Source organism: Esox lucius, chromosome 3 (assembly GCF_011004845.1).
Source record: "Esox lucius isolate fEsoLuc1 chromosome 3, fEsoLuc1.pri, whole genome shotgun sequence".
Taxonomy (NCBI): domain Eukaryota; kingdom Metazoa; phylum Chordata; class Actinopteri; order Esociformes; family Esocidae; genus Esox; species Esox lucius.
In genome coordinates this window covers 8,550,675-8,577,491 of record NC_047571.1, presented here as the reverse complement: position 1 = coordinate 8,577,491, position 26,817 = coordinate 8,550,675, and the positions used below count along the sequence as shown (strand labels likewise).

Sequence of the window (26,817 nt, the reverse complement as noted above, 5' to 3'; positions counted from 1 at the left end):
AATGAAACTGCATTGGTCTGAACGTGTGCCCTTTACTAAAATGCAAAACTGTACAGCCTTTCTGAAATTACATGGATATGGCAGTTTTATTTATTTCACTATTAAGCTATTGACATTTCATTGTGCTTTTTAGCTTCTGATAAACCTCTGACTGAAGAGAATGTCAAGCTGAGGGCAATCAGGTAAAAACAAGACTATAGTTGCACTAGCATGTTGTCTTCATGAAACATTTAATTTGTCTTGAATGTCATGCAATTCTCAAAATCTTGTCAGTCCATTTAAGGACAATATATGATTACTGTATTACAGGAGCCATAAGGAAGAATCCTTCCAACCAGGATGCCACTGACGAGGCTGTCCAGAACCAGGTCCCCAGGTATCAGAAAGGGGCAGCTGACTGTGCAAGTGGGAGAAGATGTTGCGGCGATACAAGGGACCTTTTATTATAGGCTAAAATGTATTTAAATTCATTTGCACATGTTTATTTTATATTCTTGCTGTGTAATGCAAGTTTTTTTGTATGCATCTTGCACTATTAGAAATACATTGTTTAGATTATATTCAGTTCAGTGTCATTTGTGATATGACCAAAATTATTATAAATAAAACCTAATATTGTGGTGAACCGCTGATCAGGGTATTGTTGAAAGGCATTGTAATGAAAGCGGCCCACTGGCGGCCCGATTGCGAAGGCCTTTTGCTTGTGGCCCGCTGGCCAGATGCAGAAACACTTGGCAGCCGCAGCGGCAGAAAACTAGTGGGCCGCTGGGCGTATTGCTTGCTGGGCAGTTGTCATAAAGTGCTTTTACAAAACACCCGGCCTTAAACCCCAAGGAGTAAATAACAGTAGTGTTGAATTTCAGTGGCTAGGAAAAACTCCCTAAGAAGGCCGAAATTTAGGAAGAAACCTAGAGAGGACCCAGGCTGAGAGGGGTGACCAGTCCTCTTCTGAACATATTAAAGAGTACAAATTGTAATAATTCATAAATGCATGTGGGCTGAATCCAGAGTCTATTTAAACCTAGTCCAGGTCAGAAGCATGACCAGACTGAAGGCAGTCAGCCAGGAATCTAGCTTGTTGCATATTTGCATCGTATAACATGAATTAATCAGTATCATAAATTAATCAGCATAATAGTGAGTGAAAATGTCATATTCAGGGCTGGAAATTAAGATCGCCCCACCTCCACTCCCGTCATGTGGGTAGTTTACATTTCGGGTGAGTTTAATTTTAGATCTAATCATCCGTCAACATTTTAGCGCCAGTTTAGTTTTAATATGAGAGGTGCCAGAACTGCTTTCTGTGTTTGTGAATGCAAGAACATCTGAATTGCCAAGAACTGATTAATTCACGGTTAATTTATAAATAAATATCATAGCCTATGTCTTGTTTTGTGATAGCTTAGGTAGGCACTAATCCTTCACATAGCCTATGTGAAGTCCGCTCCAATAATGTTTGCTTCACTGTAGGTTTTTTATGCGCTATTTAAATAATATTCAAAAGAAATGTTTGAATTATGCATTGCCTATTAGCACTTGTTTGGATATTCTTGGGTTACTTTCAGTTCACAAAATAGTTTTCTCATTCTAGTGGATATTACAAAATCAGTGCCTTTCACGATCCAGAGACTGCAGCTGTCTGACTGCTGTGTACTATACAGCCCCCTTACAAAAACTTACCGTCATAAATAACTACCCAAAGTACATGCTTATGCGATTTTAATTTGGAACTGGGGACAATGCAACTATGTTTAAAGATAGATTTCATGCTGATCTAGATGCCGAGACAAACTCAGTCCCCTTGACAATCCAGAGACTGCAGCTGTCTGACTCTGCTGTGTATTACTGTGCTCTGAGGCCCACTGTGATAACAGGATACACATATCCCCATACAGAAATGATTTACATTAATTTAGAGTATTTCATTATAAAATACATTTACATTCCTTAGTCTTAAAGGTTTATGTTATGTGCCGCACATTATCAGTCACAGTATGCCTTTATCATACTGAAACCGTTAATAAGTTTAATCCAGAAACTTCTGAAAAACATGTTCTGGAGCGTAGTGTACAACCTAAGGTCCAGACACTGGGTCTTTCATTGATGCTTGTGGGTCTTCCAGCAGGATAACAGCCCCAAACACATGTATATGAAATTACTGCTATGGCTCAAGAGGAAACACTGGACTGTACTGAAGTGGCCTGCGATGAGCAGATCTTAATATGGTGGATTTTTCAGCTGACTGGCCAGAATGTTTAAGCTTTGTAAACAATTATGGCTGAATCGATGTGTTCAAGCACCCCTTGGGATAACAATCAAGGTATGAAATGTGTTCCCTCCAACACAAGGATTCCCAGTCAAGACATGTAGGTTGAATGTGCAGTGAGATAAGAACCAGACTGTTTTCAATTAATTTTGTTTCTTTCACAATCGCATAGCTATCACCTTGGATAGAAACTAAGTGAAATCAACGTTTTTGTCCAATGTGTTCCCAAATACAAATGTTTCCTCATTTCTGAGTCGACATCTATTTTACTACGTCACAAAAAGATGTGTAATTGGATTGCGTCACAGTCATGAACTGCACTTTAGAGCGGTAGTTAGGAAGCAAGGTCAGTCTGCATGTTGAACATTTGGTGAGTAGATATTACAGTTTTTTAAATACCTGTAAACAAAACAAATATTTCCAAAATATTTAATATGTTTCTAAAGTCGCGGGTAAATATTTTTATCAGTGGGGACATGTTTCTGCACCGTGCCTCACGTATGTCGTAAACCAGAGAATACAAAGCTAAAACTGATTTAAAAAATGTCCCAGGGCTACAACGCGTTCACAGCACCCTGTTCTCCGCCGCTATATTTGGTCAATATTTTTGTAGGGTGCATTCACCTTGAACTAGAAACAAGTTGTTGGTTGGCCTTATATTATTATGGGCTACTTTTGTAAAACCTTTACAAGGATAAGCTATACTTTATTTGCTGGCATATGTTTTATAGCTAGTATAATTGTATATAAAACAGTGACGTTTGACTGCATTTGATACATCCTCCTGTAGTTGAGGAACGATTTAGATTAATCATTTAGCATTCCATTAAGATCAATTAGGCCTATGTGTAGACTTGGTTGCGCAGTGATCGAAGGTCTGCTATAACTGCAGCAGCTTCATTCGGTTTAGCGATATGACTTCACTAGCTAGGTAATTTTTATTGAATTCTACCCGATCAAACGCTGTCGTCGTGTTATTAAATTAGACAATTTAACACGATTTGGTGTATTTTATAGAAAACCACATTAGAACGACAGTTTGTGCAGTTAGCGAATGATTCGTTCTTTTGAACGACTCGTTTAACCAGAGTGGAGAGCAACAATTATTGTTAGTGACTCATTCAATTGAATCATTATTACGAATGGCTGACAATGAACCTGTAGAACAGACCCAGGACGTGCCCATCCGCCGTAGTGACGCGCATCTCCCTGGCTTGCGGACGGATTTGTTCTACTACTTTCCGTGGATATGCGTGAACGATTGCATACGTTAATTAAATGACTCAAAGATCCGAGTCTAAAAATAGTCGAACATCCCATCTAATTCAGACCAAATAACACACTGCAGTTCAATTCAAGAACCCAATAAGGCTAGAAGTACGCAACCACTCTTCATTCCAAAACTGGGCTGGTTTGGAGGCTTTTAAATTTGCCAATTTGATGCAAGACCACGGTCTGCACAAAACATCATGTATCATACAAATATGCTAATTAAATAGTAATGTTATGTAATTTTTTCTATGGTCACAAGTAGCATTTTATGAATGTAATTTTTACTTTTTATAAATACTAAGTTATGTAAATTTACTCAAACCTAAATGTTAATGTACTTAGTAGGCCTATATTAAATGTATTATGGCTTTAGGTTGTTGGTTTATGTTTTTGTCCAAATTAAGACCAAACTGTAATAACTCAAACAATCTCTCAAACAGGTTTAAAAGACACATATCTTAACATATTGAAAATGAATGTGAAGATAGGAAGAGAAGCTAAGGACAGGCAAAAGAGAGAGGAGGAGAGAAGGATGAAGGCAGAGAAGAGTGATTTGATCTTTGGTCTGGTGGAGGAGAGGAAAGCAGTAAGGGGTAAGGTGTTGGACACAACACTGAACCCTGGCATTAGGATTGAGAAAGCAGCCAGATTAAGAAACATCAGGTTGGGTCAGTCAGTCAGGGCCAGAGAAGAGAAGAAAGAAAAGGAGGAGGATTTAGGCATGAATGAAGATAAATTGAAAGAAAAGCTTAGATTGGAGAAGGAGGCCAGGGTTAGGGAGGAGGGGAAAAGAAAGGAGAAGGAAAGAAAGGAGCAGGCCATAGTGAAGGAAACCAGGATGAGGAAGATCATGTTGGAGGAGTTGGCCAGGGTTAAAGAAGTGGAGAAGGAAATGGAGGAGGAGAATAGAACCAAAGAGGTTCTATTAAAAGAAGCCAAGCAGAGGACTCTCAGGTTGGAGAAGGAGGCCATGGTTAGACGAACAGTGAACATGGAGGAAAGCAAAAGAAACCACATGGCTATTTTGGAAGAAGCCAGGCTGAGAACGCTCAGGCTAAAGGAGGAGACCAGGCTTAGGGAAGAGGAGAAGAAAAGGGAGGAGGAGAATAGAGAGAAAATGGCTTTAGTGAAACTGGACTGGAGGAGAAAGCTCATGTTGGAGAAGGCCATGGTTAGAGAAGAGAGGCGGATTGAGGCGGATGAAAGAAAGAGGGATGTTCAATTGAAAAAGTCCAAGATGAAGACCAGGTTAAACCAGGAGGCCAGAATTAAAGAGGTGAAAAAGATGGAAGATGAGAGAAAAAAGGAAGTTTTATTGAAGAAGGCCAAGGTAACAACTCTGAGGTTGGAGGAGGAGGCCAAGGTGAGAATGAAGGGGAGGAGAAGAAAAGAAGTGAGCTCAGTTTAGAGGAGGAGGCCGTTGTTAAGGAGGAGGAAAAGAGTGTAGAGGGCAAAAGAAATAAACATTTTATAAAAGAGGAAGTTTGGGAGAGAGAATGAGGCCAAGGTAAGGGGGAGAAGAGAAGTGGAAAGAAAGAGGAAGGAAACCAAAGTAAAAGTAGATAATATGAGACTGAGTAAGGAGGAGAGAAAGATGGTGGCAAGGCTGGCAGAGGAGTCCTGATTAAAAGAGGCCCATATGGTCGAGACCAAAACCTTGGCAGTAAACAGTCATTGTGGGGCAAGAGAACAGGAGGACATGACAAGGCCTCAGAAATAGATACATCTATTACTTTGTGAAGTAATGATCCTTGAGAAAGGACTGAAGAGAACTTAAAAGAAAAGGAGTTAAAAGTCCTGCTGTGCCCGGTAGATCCAGAGGGACATAATGCTGGACCTACAAAGATGGTGCGAAGAGCCCCAAATGCACCTGGCAAAAGACCCAGAGTCCCGACTGCACCCAACGAGATGCCTAGTGCCTTGGAAGTGACCAACTAGATTCCCAGTGCCCGGACAAATCCAAGCAAGCCTCCCAGGGCCCCGACCGAGCCAGGCGAGCCTCCCAGGGCCCCGACCGAGCCAGGCGAGCCTCCCAGGGCCCCGACCTAGCCAGGCGAGCCTCCCAGTGCCCCGTCAGAGCCAGAAGAGCCTCCCAGTGCCCCGTCAGAGCCAGAAGAGCCTCCCAGTGCCCCGTCAGAGCCAGAAGAGCCTCCCAGTGCCCCGTCAGAGCCAGACGAGCCTCCCAGCACCACTGCAGCGATCGACGAGCCTCCTAATGCCCTGGCAGAGCCTGACGAGCCTCCCCAAGTCTAGCCAAGCTAGGCGAGCATCCTAGCTCCCAAACCGAGCCAGATGAGCCTCCCAGCAACCCAGCAGCTATCGACAAGCCAGCTAATGCCCCAGGGTTGACACTGCCTCTCTATGAAAGGGGTTTGCCTTTTCTGTTTGATTTCTCCCTCACATCCTCATAGTTCTTTTTTGTTAATAAAACGGCCACCAGTGCTCTGAACACACCTTCTGTGTACGTTCCCAGTGTCTCTCCAAGTTACAGTAGATACTCAAAGTCTGTGCATCAGTCTTACCTGGAAGGTACACTACAGCCAATGAGCGCTTAACGTTGTTATCCGCTGTCAAATGTTAAGGAATGCCTTAGAAATAAATGACTGCTGCTACACTACTCACATTGCGTCACATTCAGTGGCATTCAGTAGTTTTACATAAAGTTTCTTGTTTACCAGAATTAATGGAATCTTTATCACTAAATCTGTTTCTCTCAAGAACAAGGTAAGAGTGAAAACCTGCAGACACTCGTCCCACCATGGAACCAGTTTGACACCTGTGCAATACAGCAACATTCAGTAGAGATGGAATAGACTGTTCTCACTATAAACATTCTGCTGTCCAGTCATCAGCACCGTTGTAATGCATTCGTGTCAGCATGGACTAACAACCCAGTAGAACATTCCAGACACCTTATAGAGTCCATGCCCTGAAGAGTAATTCAGGCTCTTCTGGGAGTATGGGGGAGGGGTTTCAAGGGTGGGAACAAGGTTTCCATCAGGGGGTAGTCTATGAAGCCACTTATAAAGCCAGAAGAAAACAAGTTATCCTGGCCATCCTCAATGTTGTGGCCAGTTGGAACATTGTTGAGACCAATGGCTCTATTGAACAAAGACAGTCATATCTACTGGCCCCTCCTTCCTTTGAGCGATTGGCGAAAGACAAAGGCCAAAATAATTGATAGAAAACATGACTCCATTCATTTTGTAATCAAACAGCAGGCTCAATCAACTGTTTGTTGAACTGTCCTGGTGCAAATGTATAAAATACTGCTCTGGTGCATTATTATGTTTGAATTAGCACTCACAAATTATCACAAATTATCAATTTTCAGTCACTCATAATGTTTTAGGGAGACAGAAAAAAGAAAACACCCCAACAGTGTCTAGCTGTGGATTATCCTTTTAAGGAAATGCAGAAACACTATTTAAAGGGAATTACTCTATTAAGGAACATGCTAACGTGCCATATTGCCATATATTATAATTTTATGACAGATGTATTATTTCTAACATAAATAATTAGTACATTAAGTAGGCCAATTTGGCCTTTGAACCCCAAAGAGGAAGCAACAATAAGAAATTGATGCACAGTGGTTAGGAAGAAATTCCTTACCAGCGTTGGAACTAGTAAGAAATGTAGCGCTGGATTCTGCAGTGGCCAGTGAAAGACCAGTGTGTGAATGCCAGGATTGTCATGGGAAATCAACCCTATTGGGTTGTTGTGGGAAAAACGTGACTGTATGGTAAGTAGGAAGTGCCCATCAAGCCAATCTAACTTGAGGGGGATGCTTTAAGAAGCATGTATTGAAATCTCTTCAGATTACCTCCACAAATTGACAATTTGAATGCCAAAGGCCTGCAAATTTGTAATTGCTGATGGAGGATTCCTTGATAAAAGCAAACTTTGAAGGATACAATCATTATTTTATAAAAAATATTTTGAATCTTGTTAATGACTTTTTTCCTGTTCAAACTTCATGGAAAACAAGGATATTTGTAAGTGACCCCAAACTTGAATGCTATTTTGACTAAGGTGTGTAAGTCCCCTTGTACCTGGAAACTCAGAGACATTGTAAAACAAGAAACCAGACAAGCCGAATTCGGCCGGTCCGCATAAAGAAGGTAATGATCATTGTTACCTTCACATGGATTAAAACCTGAGTCTCTCACATAAATGGCTGTCTTTAACCACTACACCATGGAGCTACACATCTGCTGAGTTTGTTAGACACCATTAAGCATTGTGTTTAACTGAGTAACGTTTCTTATTAAGTTTACCTCCACCACAAATAGGAAATAGCACCAGAGAATCGTGTAGTCGGTGACGTTTTTGTCTATCCTGAGTAAATCCTAATGCGTAATTCGAAAATGCACCAAAAAGTGTCGCAATATAACAGTAAAATTATTATTTTAGGCTTCCTATAACGTAGCTACTGAAGGTTGTAGCCAACAAAGTTTTTGCCTATCCTGAACAAATCCTCTTTTGCCACTTGCCATTTTAACAGCTTATTACCCATTTGTGAATTACACTGATACAGTATCTATCAATATAGGTGATGATAACTTTTTCGGCAAGTGAAAAGATGAGAGAAACATGTAGCCAGCAAAGTTTTTGTCTATCAAGTTAGGCTTCGTATAACGTAGCTACAGACGTTTGAAGTCAGCTAAGTTTTTGTCTGTACTGAAAAAATCCTAAGGCATAATGTGCTTTGACTGTGACCGGAGTCAAACGCAGGGCCTGTTCTGTAATCCACGTCTCTAACCACTACGCTATTTAAGGGGTAGTCAGTCACTCACCCACTCAGTAAGAGACATTCACTCTTCTAGGCCGGCTCCTCTTACGCGGTCCGGCAAAAACCAATCAAGAACCATGTGAGGAATGAGACATCCTGTATGTCATACATGTGACATACTTTATGTTAAGGAGGGACTTATGGTAGAGGAGGAGCTGAACAGAAGTTAATAATATAGAAACAGGCAGAACCTTTAGAGAGATTTTAGCTTTCTTAATCTAAGTTTTGTTCCAAAACATGTTCAAAAATAATACTAAACATTGTTACACTTGTCCATTGGAAATAATTGTTTTGATATTTGTAAAATATTATGTGTATTAACACCATCTCTTTGCAGGTATCAGTTCTGAGGATCTGACTCCACTTAAGAATGAAGAAAACTAATAGGGGGAACCTCTGTTACCCTGTCTTACAAGTACTCCACAACAACAAATGCTCCTGATTATTTCTATTGGTATCGTCAAGACATAGCACAAAGGCCAGAGTTCCTTGTGTACATCTCTGGTTCAGGTAATACAAGCATGACATTAAGATAAATCACCAGGTTTATTATTTATAACTATGTTTTACTCATCTTTACTAGGGGTGCCAATAATTGTGGCGAGCACTGTATCACTGTCAATTGTGATAGTTTTAACAACAATGTCAATATGTCATTTTGCACTGGAACTTAGTGGAAATAAATTATATTTAGCAAAAAAGTGTCAGTGTGGAAACAAACGATTTTGGTGAAAACATGCCAAATTCCAAGTGCTAATCAATCAACCATCACTAATGTTAGCTATCATTGCTAAGTTACCTGGAAAGTATGCATTCACCCAGCGACCACAATGGTGCTCATGGGCATATTCAACTAACATTAATGTCTTTATTACGTTATATTTTTTCAGAAAGTCCATGTGAAGCCTGAGTAAAATGTAAATAATTTATGTTGCACTGCGTGTGTAATTTATGTAGACAGTAGAAGCTTTAATTTTTTGCGTATTCATATAGTACAGTGTATAGCTGGACTTGGATAAATAGCAATATTAGTGTTTGTTTGATTAAAGTGCAAGCAGTTTTATTAGTCAGCTTTCATTCACAGTTGAGTGTCATCATGAACAACAGGAAGGGTGGCAGTGACGTTCTTCAGTTTTATGGGAAGCCTCAGAAAAGAAGGAAAATTAGTACCGTCAGATGATGGAGGTATACAGTAGTAGTAAGAGATCATAAAATAATAATTGCCATTCAGATCAGAAATGGTTAGTAATCTATACATGAACTTCATGGCAGGAAGCACCACCTGTTTACTGATATTATTTATTTCATGTTCAGTGGTGCGTTCAGAGTAGAGAGAAAGAGGGGGAGAGAGCATGAGGATGTCAACAGGGCAGGCAGAGCAGGTGACTTGGAGGTGAGTGAGAAAAGGAGCAAATATTGATGAGTGATCTGATATTGCCATGTTGCTGTTGTTCAGACGACATCATACTTAATGTTGGCACAACTGAGGTTAGGTTTAGGCACAGGTGTCTCTGAGGGTTAGGTCAAAGGGTGGGAGGCAGGGAATATTCTGTCTTTGGACTGGGGTAACCAGCTAATTATAGACTAGTTGCAGTCATTGTCCTGGAGCAACATTAATTATGATGTTGTAAGATTGACCCCTGTCCGCCCCAGTGTTTACTCCATGGCTATGGCCTTGCTTCTCATCATCAACACAGGGTTGCTATGTCCTTGTTTGTACCAGAAGGTATATGGGGATAGATGTGTTGTGAACACATACATTAGTGTAAATGTTTGTCCTTCTATGTCCATTGAATTCCGCTCTGCCTCACATGCCATTCTGCGTTGGTCACGAGATGTGACCAAGGCCAGTGAGTAACAATAAATTAAATGAACAAATGCACAGAAAGAGACAGAAAAAAACTGTGATGTTTTACTAAAGCAGTATCCAGCCAGAACATGCAGGATTGGCCAATGTCTTTTACTAGTAAGTCAGTTTGAAGTGTAACCCTTGAGCAAAACATTTGTAATCTGTCACAGACCTCTGACATCATCTGTCTGACTGTTGATGTTATATGTTGCTCTGTACTGTATTCATTACCATGGGGAAGCCATGTCTGTGCCCTCTCATTCAAGGTGTGTGCTTTGTTAGGCTGCCCCATTCAAGTTGACTTTCAAGTTGACTGTCATTAAGCATCAGGAGCTTTGGGGTTGTGGGGGAGTATTTTCCTCTTTGTCAAGTTAAAATAGCATCCTACATAGAATAGAAAGATGTTCCTGGAATGTGATGTGAACACAGTACAGGTGTGACCACAATTCTCTGATCTAAACCTCTTACATACGATATCAAATTGTGGTTTGATCTTTAATTTTTATCCACACCACAATAAAGCATTTTGGTCTGTAGGTTTTTGTACAGCCTCTTATACACTTTGTATCACTGTGATCCCTGAGAGCACAGTAATAGAGAGCTGTGTCTGACAGGGTTAGTTGTTGGATCACCAGTTTAGTTGATGTCTTGGATGTTGTGGATTTATATTTCTTATCAGGGATGTGTTCAGAACTCAATGACCTGGCTTCTTTCCATAGTATAAACTGAGGTGCCTGGTTAGGATAATGACGGTACCAGTAAAGCCTAACATATTCACTACTTGCATCATAATTGCAGCTCAGAGTCACAGACTGTCTCTCTGTACCGACCACTTCAAGCTTTTCAGGAGTAATGTCATCTGCTGCAGTCAAACCTAAAAGAAAAAAAACAGTAGAAATAAACTGTGTTACAATATAGACTCAATTAACAAAGAAAAGGGAAAATCTTCTCAGCCATGGTAAATATTTAAATAATTTTGAGTGCAATTTTGTTTTAATAGAGTTAGGTAATTTTACCTGAGGCTAAAAGGAGAGCCAGTATCAGATAGTTCTCCATATGGAACATTGAAATACTATCTGTTTTCTGTCTACTGATACTCTATTCTGTTGCTACAGTGCTAGCTAAGCAAATTCTGCAGGATTAAAGGGGAGGTTCCTTTATCAGACAGGAAGTAGCCGGTTTACAGGTTCTGTAACTGTATGAGGTTAGTGGTTGAAGACAACATATATATTTCTGAACGATGACTCCACCTGCTGGTGGCTGTAGGGAACAGCAGCACATTGTGGACATGTCACCACTCCCAACTGGTTAGGAAGAGTTGCTAGGATACAAGATGGTGTCTGTCCATAAGTGTAATTCCAGAGACCATGCAGACCAGAGAAAGGAGAATTACAGACCCCAGCCATGACCTAGGAAAATGGAAAGATGTTCTCTAAATTTGGATTTTTATGCATCCTTGTTGATTACATTGCTTTGTTTTTTGTCTGTGTTGCAGAAAGGTTAATGAGTAAAGTAATGGTGTAATTGTCTATAGGTTTCTTGATGTTTTCTATAAATAGATTTTTACTGTGACTATTTCTATGTTTTGCAAGGACTATTTCAGCTGCCTGTATTGAGTCCAACAGTCTGTTTAATATAGAGTTGTTCATGCTGATTATTGCACAGGTTTGTTCCCTAAAAATATTATTCATAATATCTGTTGATTAGACTTTTTTTTTTTTTTTTTTTATCAAATATTGTTTTATGCTAGAGGTAAACCCCAGCAACCTCTTCTTTGGATCAGCGCTCAATTGGATGATTCTGCTGTCAGTAAAGACACAGAGCTGATATGCACTCTGATTGAAGAAGCAATAATGCCTAGATTAAATAAGTTTTATCATCATTTAAAATGCACTTCCGGGTTTTCCGATGCAGAGTACATCAAGTGTCATGTGACAAACAGATACAAACCCAATTCCAAAAAAGTTGGGACACTGTACAATTGTGAATAAAAACAGAATGCAATGATGTGGAAGTTTCAAATGTCAATATTTAATGTTTAAACTGAGAAAATGTATCACTTTAAGGGAAAAATAAGTTACTTTTCAATTTCATGGCATCAACACATCTCAAAAAAGTTGGGACAAGGCCATGTTTACCACTGTGTGGCATCCCCTCTTCTTTTTATAACAAACGCCTGGGGACTGAGGAGACAAGTTGCTCAAGTTTATGAATAGGTATGTTGTCCCATTCTTGTCTAATACAGGCTTCTAGTTGCTCAACTGTCTTAGGTCTTCTTTGTCACACCTTCCTCTTTATGATGCGCAAAATGTTTTCTATGGGTGAAAGATCTGGACTGCAGGCTGGCGATTTCAGAACCCGGATCCTTCTTCTATGCAGCCATGACATTGTAATTGATGCAGTATGTGGTCTGGCCTTGTCACGTTGGAAAATGCAAGGTCTTCCTTGAAAGAGACGACGTCTGGATGGGAGCATATGTTGTTCTAGGACTTGGATATAACTGTCAGCATTGATGGTGCCTTTCCAGATGTGTAGGCTGCCCATGCCACACGCACTCATGCAACCCCATACCATCAGAGATGCAGGCTCCTGAACTGAGCGCTGATAACAACTTGGGTTGTCCTTGTCCTCTTTAGTCCGGATGACATGGCGTCCCAGTTTTCCAAAATGAACTTCAAATTTTGATTCGTCTGACCACAGAACACTTTTCCACTTTGCCACAGTCCATTTTAAATGATCCTTGGCCCAGAGAAAACGCCTGTGCTCCTGGATCCTGTTTAGATACGGCTTCTTTTTTGACCTATAGAGTTTTAGCCAGCAACGGCGAATGGCACGGTGGATTGTGTTCACCAACAATGTTTTCTGGAAGTATTCCTGAGCCCATGTTGTGATTTCCATTACAGTATCATTCCTGTATGTGATGCAGTGCCGTCTGAGGGCCCGAAGATCACGGGCATCCAGTATGGTTTTCCGGCCTTGACCCTTCCGCACAGAGATTGTTCCAGATTCTCTGAATCTTTGGATGATATTATGCACTGTAGATGATAACTTCAAACTCTTTGCAATTTTTTTCTGAGAAACTCCTTTCTGATATTGCTCCACTATTTTTCGCCGCAGCATTGGGGGAATTGGTGATCCTCTGCCCATCTTGACTTCTGAGAGACACTGCCACCCTGAGAGGCTCTTTTTATACCCAATCATGTTGCCAATTGACATAATAATTTGCAAATTGGTCCTCCAGCTGTTCCTTATCTGTACATTTAACTTTTCCGGCCTCTTATTGCTACCTGTCCCAACATTTTTGGAATGTGTAGCTCTCATGAAATCCAAAATGAGCCAATATTTGGCATGACATTACAAAATGTCTCACTTTCAACATTCGTTATGTTAACTATATTCTATTGTGAATTAAATATACGTTTATGAGATTTGTTAATTATTCCATTCCTTTTTTTCTTACAATTTGTACAGTGTCCCAACTTTTTTGGAATTGGGTTTGTATAATTACAGACACTAGTATGACAAGATCTGCACACCTTGCTGAGAACAAAGTGTTCTGGCAGGGGTGGGCAATCACTTTCACCGGGGTGGGGTCACATTTAGTTTTTCACTGTGCACCGTGTGCCAAATCCCTGTTTAATGGAAAACAAGACCAATTTTATCATCACAGTCTTCCAGATCATTTACATTATACTGTAGTATCTTGTATTTAGTATCTATTAAGCCATATCATTCAATTTACCTGTATATTTGAATGTTCCTCTTTGTCAGTCAAGAAAGGAAACTATTGGTCACTAAACAGGGTGGTATATTTATAATATATCCCAAACCCCTGAGAAAGCTTATTGTGTTTATAAACGGGTTAGCAACAGAATTAGAACAGTAACATTTATGTAATGTTATAACCTTGGTAGACCTTAACCTTAGTGAATTGAATACAGTAAGAAGGAAAGTACTATACCTTGACCAAACTAACACTCACAGAGTAAGTTTTCTTAAATCAATGATTCATTTTTGTTCATGCATACTGACAGAAACTATCATTTGTGTGTTCTGCAATAAGAGAAGAGCCAATATATTGTAACCAACGGTTTAGTTCATCTAACAGAGTGATTCCATGTGAAATACAGTTCTTCTAATGTTGATTTTGTTTGGTATTCTAATACATGGGGTAATGGTTGGGGAATTATGTTGGCTTTATGAACGAATAATTTTAAATAGAAGCACATTGAATCTTCAATGACGTCTATGGAAATTCAAGCAATTTCAAAATGTCTTCTTGCTGGGCAGAATTATGAACACAAGATTTGTATTTTTTATATCTAGGGTCGTGGAGGGTCATATAATTTGTATTTTTTATATCTAGGGTCGTGGAGGGTCATGTCATTTGTGTTTTTTATATCTAGGGTCGTGGTGAGTCATGTCATTTGAATTTTTATATCTAGGGTCGTGGAGGGTCATGTCATTTGTGTTTTTTATATCTAGGGTCGTGGGGGGTAATATCATTAGAATTTTTATAACTAGGGTCGTGGAGGGTCATGCCATTTGTAAATGTTATTGATGCCCAGGTTCAGTGGTTTAGAATATGGTGCCAAACAGAAGAGTAAGCCCAGTACTAAAGGTATGCCTAAGAAATGAACCTACTGCTTTGGTCCAATTGAATTTACTTTGTGAGCACCACTAGCCTTTAGCTGGAAACAGGTTTTGCTATCAGACAGTCGCACAACAAATAGTACATCAATTTGGTGTTATTTCCACTTAGTTTTCCCTGAATATCTAGCCAACGAAGACGTCACTGGTAGTGGGTATCTAAGACTTTTTATTGTGGTAGGCAATTAATAGTAGAAACATCAACAAAGAATCGGAAATCATTACAATATAATAAAAAAGCATGTTGGTGAATTCCCTCCATCCTACTGAATGGACAGGGCCTGAGTCTTTGGTGGCAATCATTAAGCCATTTCATTCTAGTTTAAAAGTCGAAGGAAATTACAGTTTTTTTGGATTGCTTAAGCACGATTTTCAAAACAGGGCCCGTGTTTTCAAAACACTACACACAATAAGCACAACCACACACCCAGTTAGCAAAACACTACAGATCCTTTGCATAATTAAATACTCTTGTAAAAACTATACACTTCTGTTTAAAAACCACACTTTGTTACCATATGAAACACACACGTTTCACATTACTATACTCTGTTTGCACGAGTTACACTCTGCTGTGATAAACCTAAAACACTTTTAGCACTTCTACTTCCCTATGATTAGAGTAGGCTACCATCAACAAAGTACAAATATAATGTAAATACACCAAACACTACACAAGACCAATGTTGCAGACTGAAGAAACAAATTTATTTCTCAACACGCCCAAAATGTTGACATTCATAATACTGTAACAAAATGTCACTTTACGTATTGTACTGTAAGTTTACTGTAAAAAAAAACTAAAACAAAAAAAACTAGACATTGTCTCTTCGCCTAGCTGGATCTGGCCAGAGAATTTCATCAACATCGCAGGCAATGTTGTCATTAGCAAGACACCTTGGAAAGAAACGTCTTGAATGACGAATCCTTCCTTGCATTGCTGCTACCTCCATCTGGTCACAGGCCTCCTCCATGGCTTGGATGAGGGGTACCTCAGCCTGGAGACGGAGATCATATACCTTCCACCGCCATGCCGAGAAGAACTCTTCTATAGGGTTGAGGAATGGAGAGTATGGTGGAAGATATAGGACGGTGAAATGTGGATGTTGCTGAAACCAGTTCTGAACCAGAGCAGAACGGTGGAAAGACACATTGTCCCAGACAACAATGTATTGCATATGATTGATTTGATTTGCTGCTGTTATGTTGTGCAATTGGTCCAAGAATGTAAGTATGAGTGCTGTGTTGTAAGGGCCCATATGGGCATGGCGGTGGAGGACCCCATTCTGTGTAATGGCTGCACAGAGTGTTATATTACCCCCACGTTGCCCTGGGACGTTGACTATAGCCCTGTGGCCAATGATGTTTCTTCCCCTCCTTCGTGTTCTCGTCAGGTTGAACCCAGCCTCATCTACATAAATGAACTAATGCTGGATCTCCTCTCCATCCATTCGTAAAACTCTCTGAAGAACAGTGTCAGGCAAAATTGTGTAGTTCAGTGTAGATGTAGTATACATATTACAGTACAGTAAAAGATTGAGACAGTATGCAAGATCACACTGCTAAAGTGAATACATACCTCTGCATAATCATGCTGCAGTCGTTTCACCCTTTCGGAATTGCGCTCGAAAGGCACTCGATAAATTTGCTTCATTTGAATATGGTTTTTATTTAGGATGCGTGCCAGTGTTGATGTTGAGACCTGATGGATATTGTTGAAACTGGCGTGGTTATTGACAATGTTAGTTCGGAGCTGATTGAGTGTTATAGCATTGTTGGCCAAAACCATGTTTACTATCTCCCTCTCTAGCTGTTCTGTGAACATAGGAGGCCTTCCCCCTTGTCGTTCCTGACCCTCAATCCTATGTAGAAAAAAAACAAACAGTATACAATAGTACAGTAATTTCACAGGAAAAGGTAACAGAAGTGCTGATAGTGCATAGAATACAGTACTGTAAGCAGTTACTGAAACCGTGCAGATGTTTTTGATATGATGATATTTATACAATACCTATTTTCCAGTCGAAATGTTCTTATCACACTTGCCACTGTGTATCGGCTTAGATTTGGCTGTACAGTCCAGCCTCCCTCAGCATCAGGCCGTGGTTAACAACGTGGTCAACCAGTGTTGCACGGATCTCATTTGTCAGATTCGGTCCTCTTTGAGTACCTTCTTGTCTTCCTCTTCCTCTACCTCTACCTCTACCTCCAGCATGGCCTCCATCTCTTCCTCTGTTGATTCCTCTTCCTCCCCTTCCTCCTCCTCCTTGTCCTTGTCCTTGTCCTCCTCTTCGTTCTCCTCCTCGTCTTACTCTTTCTCTTACTCTTTCCATTGTGCTTGAAGACTGATGAACTCACCTGCTGCTTTTTATAGTGCTTATACACCTGATTGGTGTGTTTTCAATTAAGCAAACAAGTGTTTACACACCTGATGACTGTGTTGAACCAATTGGTTGGACGGTGTGGTAATTTGACAGTTAGTGCTTTGGTATTGCAGATGTTTGTGTGTAATGTATGTTAAATGTGTTTAGTGTTTTGCAAATCACTGTGTGTAGAGTTTTGCAACAAGTGTGAAGTTGACATTGTGCTTATAGTTGTGCAAATATGGGCTGATGTTTTGCTTCTTGAGTGTAAGGTTTTGCTAATAGTGTACTACTTTTAATTTTAGTGTGTAAGCAATCCAAAAAAACTGTATTATAGGTGTACCGTGATTCAGGATACTGACTCCAGTACTCACTGATATGTTTTCGGAATCGGAAAAACTCTAGGTAAAAGGAAAAAAGTGTGAGACACAGCTTTGGAGCAACTTAGTTGATTCACAACACTACATAACGGGTTCTCACTCTGCGTGTGTTTCTCGCGCTGGATGACGGTCGTGCTGAGCGGTGCAGGTACAGAGGAGAAGTAGAAGAGAAGAAGATGACACCATTTGCTAAGCGGGGATGTTTTCATTTTCATCCTTAACACATACATTTTAAACCACAAACTACGGAGTATGTTTAGGACATTATTTAACCTTGTCAAAGACGAACAAAAATGTTAGAATAACAACATTTCTTACTCCAAGTTTTAGGGGTGCTGAGCTCCTTTTTAGGGGTGCCGAAGCACCCCTAAAAAGGGGCTAGCCTCGCCCTTGCTTGAAACATTACGTATACTCAACAATTAGTCTTTCCCTGTCAGCAACTCATGATGTCTCTATCTGTGTAATAATGGGGGAGTTGAGTTAGCAAAACCACCAATAGTAACATGCCCCTGCTGTCCTATGTGAGCTTTCACCAAGTTGTCTGGGCAACCGACATTCTATGATTACCTATGACCCCTGGATCTATGTCTGTATGCAACCTTGCGTTCTCTAGGCTACATCACGGCAACAACAATTCTTTGTATGTACATTTTTGCAAGTGCTGATGTCGTCACCTGTACTGTTGGAAGAGAATATAAGCATGAACCTGAAATGCCATAATCAGAACAACTGCCATGACATCACTCAGTGTTGGTCTCTGTATTTGTACTCTTTTTGTCATAATGCTTGTTCCCGTATATATGATTAAACCTGAAATAATTAACTTATGCTAATGACTGAAGGAGTTTTTAATTGATAAATTGCAAAACATTTCCATCTTCCACAATATAATAGTACCGGTGACGCTGAATGATGGGTTTTCTAAAGTGGTACAGTGGGGAGAACAAGTATTTGATACACTGCCAATTTTGCAGGTTTTCCTACTTACAAAGCATATAGAAGTCTGTAATTTTTATCATAGGTACACTTCAATTGTGAGTGACGGAATATAAAACAAAAATCCTGAAAATCACATTGTATGATTTTTAAGTTATTTATTTGCATTTTATTGCATGACATAAGCATTTGATATATCAGAAAAGCAGAACTTAATATTTGGTATAAAAAACTTTGTTTGCAATTATAGAGATCATACGTTTCCTGTAGTTCTTGACCAGGTTTGCACACACTGCAGCAGTGATTTTGGCCCACTCTTCCATACAGACCTTCTCCAGATCCTTCATGTTTTGGGGCTGTCGCTGGGCAATACAGACTTTCAGCTCCCTCCAAAGATTTTCTATTGGGTTCAGGTCTGGAGACTGGCTAGGCCACTCCAGGACCTTGAGACGCTTCTTACGGAGCCAGTCCTTAGTTGCCCTGGCTGTGTGTTTTTGGGTCATTGTCATGCTGGAAGAGCCAGCCACAACCCATCTTCAATGCTCTTACTGAGGGAAGGAGGTTGTTCGCCAAGATCTCGTGATACATGGCCCCATCCATCCTCTCCTCAATACGGTGCAGTCGTCCAGTCCCCATTGCAGAAAAGCATCCCCAAAGAATGATTTTTCCACCTCCATGCTTCACGGTTGGGATGGTGATCTTGGGGTTGTACTCATCCTTCTTCCTCCAAACACGGCGAGTGGAGTTTAGACCAAAAAGCTCTATTTTTGTCTCATCAGACCACATTACTTTCTCCCATTCCTCCTCTGCATCATCCAGATGGTCATTGGCAAACTTCAGACAGGCCTGGACATGCGCTGGCTTGAGCAGGGGGATCTTGCGTGCGCTGCAGGATTTCAATCCATGACGGCGTAGTGTGTTACTAATGGTTTTCTTTGAGACTGTGGTCCCAGCTCTCATCAGGTCATTGACCAGGTCCTACCGTGTAATTCTGGGCTGATCCCTCACCTTCCTCATGATCATTGATGCCCCACGAGGTGAGATCTTGCATGGAGCCCCTGACCAAGGGAGATTGACCATCATCTTGAACTTCTTCCATTTTCTAATAATTGCACCAACAGTTGTTGCCTTCTCACCAAGCTGCTTGCCTATTGTCCTGTAGCCCATCCCAGCCTTGTGCAGGTCTACAATTGTATCCCTGATGTCTTTCCACAGCTGTCTGGTCTTGGCCATTGTGGAGAGGTTGGAGTCTGTTTGATTGAGTGTGTGGACAGGTGTCTTTTATACAGGTAACAAGTTCAAACAGGTGCAGTTAATACAGGTAATGAGTGGAGAACATGAGGGCTTCTTAAAGAAAAAGTAACAGGTCTGTGAGGAATTCTTACTGGTTGGTAGGTGATCAAATACTTACAGTGGGTATAGAAAAGAATCACCCCCCTTTAATATAATCACATTGTGTTGCTTTGCAGCCTGAAATGAAGACTGACACAATTTTTTTTTCATTCAGCTGTATTTACTCAGTGCAACTTATAACATCCAAGTGAAAGATAAAACACCAACATGTCATAAAAAAAATAAAAAAACAGTCACTGAGTTGGAAAAAGGATCACCCCCTTGTGTCAGTATTTTGTTGAACCACCTTTTGCTTAATTACAGCCTTTAGTCTGTTGGGATATGTCTCTACTAACTTTGCACATCTAGACGTTGCAATATTTGACCACTCTTCTTTGCAGAACTGCTCAAGTTCAGTTAAATTTGATGGTGACCGTTTGTGGAATGCTGTCTTCAAGTCATTCCAGATTTTCAATGGGGTTTATGTCCGTTCTCTGACTATGCCATGCTAGGACATTCACCTTTTTCTCCTACAACCACTGTGTGGTCAGTTTTGCTGTGTGCTTTGGGTCATTGTCATGTTGGAAGGTAAATCTTCTTCCCATTGACAACTTTCTGGTACAGAACAGCAGATTTTCCTCAAGAATTTGACAGTATTTTGCCCCATCCATTGTTCCTTCTATCCTGACACGTGCTCCAGTCCCTGCTTCAGAAAAACAACCCCATAACATGATATTACCACCTCCATGCTTTACTGTAGGAATGGTGTTATTTGGAAGGTGAGCTGTATTGGATTTTCGCCAGAAATATAGTTTGGCGTTGAGGCCAAATAATTAAATTTTAGTCTCATCTGACCATAACACCCTTTTCCACGTGGCCTTAGAATCTTCATGGTGCGTTTTGGCAAAGCTCAGTCATGACTGCATGTGGCCTTTCTTGAGAAGTGGCTTTTTTCTTGCAACCCTCCCATACAAGCCACATTTGTGGAGAATTTGTGATATTGTTGTCACATGCACACAATGACCACTCTTTGTCATGAATTCCTGCAACTGCTTCAGAGTTGCTGTAGGCATCTTGGTATCCTCTCTGACCAGTTTCCTCCAGTTTTCCTCCTTTTATCCAGTTCAGAGCGACGTCCTGACCCAGGTAGGGTCTGTGTTGTCCCAAACACCTTCCACTTCTTAATAATAGACTTAACTGTGCTTCTAGGCTCTGATAAAGCCTTTGAATTTTTTTTGTATCCATCTCCTGACTTGTGCCTGTCCACAACTTTATCCTGGAGATTTTTTGACAATGCCTTGCCACCCATGGTTGATTGTTTTCTTCAGTTGCACTACCAAGGTCTGAAATGCTTAATGAAAAGCTTGTTTCATGCTGATATAATCAAATTGACCACAACTAATCACAGTTTAATATAATAACAATATTTTGTTATTATATTAAAGGGTGGTGAGGTATAAAGAATTAGCGCTTTGTGAGGGGAAAAGGCTTATTCTAAACTGAACGAAAAGAGGTGGTGCGACAGTCTCAACCCCCAGATTTTGCCTAACGAATTTTCTCGTCCACCTCCACGTTTTGACCTGGTTACACTGCTGCGAATCCTTTTGCGTTCAGAACAAAAACCTGATCCTTGATTATTGAAACCAGAGGAGTAACCACTAGTAACATTGACCTGTCTGTTTTCAATTTAAATAAACCACAATGCTTGATCAATTAAACTATCACCATTGCCTGTAGGAAGGCTCACCAAAACATCCATTTTATTCAGAACAGCATTTATGCAGAGAAATTGTAATGGCTTTATTGACTCGATCTTATGAGTAGAGCACATTTCTTCCAAAACAGAATTACGTTTTTACTTCTTTTCTGATATGTAACAACCTAGGTAAGAACTAAAAACATTCAGAAATTGTGTTCTATCCCATTTGAAGAGATAGTGAAACCACACTATCTTTTTTTAATAGGCAAGATTCCAGACCTCTATGGAGGCCAGTTGAGATTGGAGGTTTGGCCTCGTGAGACTAGTTATTACCTGTATTATTAGCTGTATGCTAGATCCAAACAATATTTTGTACGTTTCGGTTAGCTCTTTGCTTGCTTGCTCAGCCCTGTCCTATTTGTGTTAACATAAAGGTAATTTGCACTTGTCTGATCCTTTTACTATATTTTACTACACTAAAGGTATTTTACACATAGGTACAAAATAATTGCGGTATGAGAACCTTTTGAAAACCTCAAATGTAAAATGGGCTTTTTTCAAAATTACCCTTGATTCACTGATTGATTGATGTGACTGTTTATTTCTTGCATAAGTCTTGCCTGTTGATTCACTGATTGATTGATGTGACTGTTTATTTCTTGCATAAGAATTGCCTGTTTCCACTTCCACTGCAAATAAATTACTCATCTCTTCCTTCATCATGTCCATGTGTCCACAGTGGTTGTTTTACAAATTGTCTTTATAGCGTACACTTTTAGTTATTCCTATCATTCTTGATGGGAGGATCTGGTGCTATCACTAGTATTCTAACTAATACCAAATCATTATACTCTGTTGGCCCGCTGACTGTGCATTGAGCTGGAATAAAGCATTTATAACTGATATAAACTGATAGTATTAGGTAATTATTTAGTGTCCCTTTAAGGAAAGTTATCAACCTCAACCATGATAAACTAATGATCAAGTGGTACAACATTATGTGATTAAATTGTGTCATCTTAATTAAAGTGAGGAATTATCCTATATTTGCAACCATTAACTAATGACACACGGGAAGTTTTAAATCATTAATAACTGATACTTCACCATTAGTTAATATAAATTAATGATATACTATCATTACATAGCCTACCTTATTAGTAATGTATTTAACATTTTGATTATATTATAAATAGTTTATATTACTTATTGTTCATGCAAACAGCTAGCTATGTGAATGGATGTCCTGTGTCAACATGAACAAATGACAGTATACAGTATGTTAGTTAATGCATTTGTAAATCATGAATAAGGTAAGGGTTATCATTACTAACCGTTTGTTTGTCTTTATTCATCATTTGTACACATTAACTACCATACTGGTTAATGGTAGTTCATGTACCCTTGGAAAAAACACTGAAAAACTGTAAAACCATTGATAATCCTGGCTGAAGTAGTCCCTGCTCTGGTTTTTGTACAGGGTGTGTAGATTTCCTGTCACTGTGGGCCTCACAGCACAGTAGTACAGAGCAGAGTCTGTCACTTCAGCTGAGGAGATCTTCAGATCCAAACGGTCTTTCTCTTCATTCAGTGTAACATTTAATCTAGTATTTATAGAATCTTCTTTCCTTGTATACCCTCCACCTGAGATGTACATGAGGAACTCTGGCCTTTGTGCTGTGTCTTGACGATACCAGTAGAAATAATCAGCAGCAGTAGCTGTTCTGGAGTACTTGTAAGACAAGGTAACATTGGTTCCCTCTAAACAGTATTCTTCATTCTTTAGTGGAGTGAGTTCCTCAGAACTGACATCTGAAAAGAGAATGGTGTTAATACACATACATTAAATTTGATTTTAAATCAAAATATGACCTGTCTGTATTTTATACATACCCATGATTTGGATTTGGAACAGCACTAAATATAGAAACAACATGTTTGATGATTAAAGCCAAACTGACAGAAAGTCTTTTTTGTGCCTGTTTTTGTAATTCTCAGCTTTTCAGACCCTCTACCATAAGTCCCTCCTTAACAAACTTTAGATTGGTTACGTATGTTAGACATGCAGGATGTCTGTTTCTTCGCATGGTTCTTGACAGGTGTCTGGAGTTCCTGCCACTGTGGGGCCCATGCCACAGAAGTGCAGAGTTTTTTTTCACTTCATTAGAGATCTTCAATACAAGAGATCATTGGACATTCTTGTAACATATTATTAGTAACCGTCAGTCTGTAGCTGTTTATGATCAGCTGAAACTGTTCAGGAACAAGCACTACAGCATAATCTTGATTAACCCAGAACTAAAGTATTGCGCAATTGTTCAGGTGCTCCATTACATTCTGGGTGGATATGTTTTAACAGACTGCTGTACACAACTCTCCTCAGTTCCATGGAATTGGTGTATCCATGGTGAAGCCGTTCTCATGACCACCTGTTTCCAACCAGTATATGTTTTTTATAAGAGTTATATAATTATATCTACAATTATGCTTTGAATGATACATGGTCCTGAGGAGCTCTTCTAAAATTATCACAATGTTTATTGACCAAGTCTCCCCTCACATTCCAAAATTCAAAACAAGGCATTCTAATTTGGGACTTGTCCAAGGTACCTGAAATAATGCTGTTCTGTAACTCAAATAAGCAATTGGTTCAAGACAAATCTACCATTTACATATATGTAATCTGTTCACAATAAATTAAATCCTTTTTATAGATTTACATTGCCTAGGCTTAACTTGGAACTTGATTGTACACCCCCTCTTGAAACTGACATGATATGTATGTTGACAGGTTTTTGTACAGTGTGTCTGGGTTTCCTGTCACTGTGGGCTCCAAAGCACAGTAGTACAGAGCAGAGTCTGTCACTTCAACAGAGGAGATCATCAGATCCACACGTTTGGCATTTTTATCATGTTCTATGGAGATCCCTGATGTTGTTGCAGGCATATGTTCCATAACCAATAAATCTGGTGATGATTTAGGATATTGTCGATACCATTGAAGATTTCTTCCAGAGGTGTAGTTGCAAGAAAGTTTAACACTGTCCTTTTCTGTAGCCAGTTGTACATCAGTGTAGGGTGAAATTACCTGTTCTGAACTGAGACCTGTAAAACAAAACACCAAAACTTAATTAATTTAAAATGCAGATGAGAATGTTTTCAATGAATGACACAAATCCACATGTCTTGCATTACTTTTAGAATATTGTATTTTAAAAAGACAAAATATTTTCTTCAACAAAATTACTTACCTATGAACTCAAAATAGAGTAAAAGTGAACAGAACAACATTGTAGATGACAGTATGTGTAGCATGACCACCAGCTGCTCAACATCAACTGATTATTTACTTCTTGGTAGTATCGTGTCATATCTTGAGGATTCAGAATCGATTTAAAGTGTTAGACTCTGGCTCCACCTGTTGACAATGTTGAATCATACAAAGATGATTCATATCAATTTGAAAACATCTAGGAATCAAACAGAACAAGCAATCAAATATGATAAAAACCAGGAAATGTTTCCAGGGAAGCTAACGTTACCTAGCTAGCTAACATCAACAATAATCTTTCACTACAGATCACATTCAAGTGTTCAATATTCCAAGAATCTGTGCATCTTTCATTGTCTCTGTCATGGATGCCATGGTTGATGATTTCTCAAATGAAAACTGAGGACATTTCCAGTTTGACAGAAATGCCATTTAAACGTCTAATGTCATTACCTGTGAAATACAAAAGGGGGGCAATTCCAGTAATGTATTTAGTCTAACAGGCACACTGAGTTAAACATAGAAAACAACTATGTTATAGTAACACTACAGATAATACTTAACAAAATAAAGAAAAAAGACAATGAGATTGGTAACAACATAATATACATATACTAACCAAATGTAATGAATGCACACAAACTGGTTGGATGGAGGAATGGATCCAAGCACAGAGCACAGGACCCTTTATTAGGGGGAAAACGTCAAAGCAAAAGGGACAGGCTGTAGTAAAGTCAAAGGTCAGGCAAATGGTCGGTAACTGGTGAAGCACGTAGGTAGGAGCCTGAAGTACAAATGGGGAAATCCAGGTAGGCAGGCGAAGGTCAGGATACTAAACATACTTTTTTCAATACTTACCTCAGACACCAGAACGCTCAGGAAAAGAAGGCTCAGTAGAGTTGCAAACGCAAACAATACCTCACAATGACTGACAAACATAGAACTCATACATGGGGGTAAACAAGACACAGGTGCAAACGATATTGGTAAATTAATAGGCTACGTTAAAAAAAAAAGAATGAAAACAGGGCACATTCAATACCAAACCAAAACAAAATACAAAACCTCGCACCAAATCTGTGTATTTCTCAGAACAAGGTATTTCCTTCAGGATTGCTTGTGTCACCCTTCTTACTCTCTTAACTTTTTCCTCTCCATTATTTATAATTTTCTTCACTTATCTTCTTTTTATTCTCTTTACATTTCCACTTCACTCTTCTACAATCTCCTCCCACTCTTTTTCTCCCTTATTTTTTCCTCATTACTCTCTTCTCCATCCTCTCAAATCTTTAATAATAAATAGCACACAATTAGATAAAATACTTTGGTTAACAGATCCCATTGCTTGGCAAATTCCTGTATTTTATCTCAAAAACATTGTTTGGAATAATACATTGGCAGGCTCTGTAATCATATGTTTACAATCCTTCCTCCATCTCCAATCTTATTCCTGTCCAGTCTTCCTCTCCTTCCTCTCCACTCTCTCTAACAGAAAACATTATGCAAATGTTATCCATGAAAATGTCTAAATATATTTTCACATTTATTATAATGCCAAACCACTAAAATTCTAATCTACAAATAAATAGTCTCATAATTAATTGTGCATTAATTGTGCATTCAATTAATATAATAATATTTTCAAAATAGCTGGTCCACTGCATGTTAACATGTGAACATTTTAAATGTAGACACCATGACAGTAGCTAGCTAACTTTTTCTACATAGCTAATGTTTGCTAGCATAGCCTATTTAACACTAGAACCGCCAGGCCTTTTTTACCCCTAGAGCTGAATGCCGTTTGGCATTATTGGCATACGAATCGTCCCTATTAGCATGGACATTCTCCTCCGCAGCATCACCATCCAGCCAGAGCATCAGTTCATCTACTGGGTTGTTATCAAACTATATAGAAACTGTATTGAATGGTTAATGAATTTGAAAAATACAAGAATGTTTTTGTATTGAAGATCTCATCATACTACAAAAACGACTAAAATAGAA

The 26,817-nt window shown here is 39.4% G+C and overlaps 1 protein-coding gene across 1 annotated transcript; it reads left to right on the top strand.

The window, feature by feature from the left end:
- The first annotated feature begins 2,606 nt into the window (after positions 1–2,606).
- On the top strand, positions 2,607–7,923 carry LOC117593462 (stress response protein NST1-like). The gene is made up of 2 exons (XM_034288724.1): positions 2,607–2,636; positions 3,979–7,923. The coding sequence occupies exon 2, from the start codon at positions 4,011–4,013 to the stop codon at positions 4,944–4,946; it is 936 nt and encodes a 311-aa protein (XP_034144615.1). The 5' UTR covers positions 2,607–2,636; positions 3,979–4,010; the 3' UTR covers positions 4,947–7,923.
- The last annotated feature ends 18,894 nt before the right edge of the window (positions 7,924–26,817 follow it).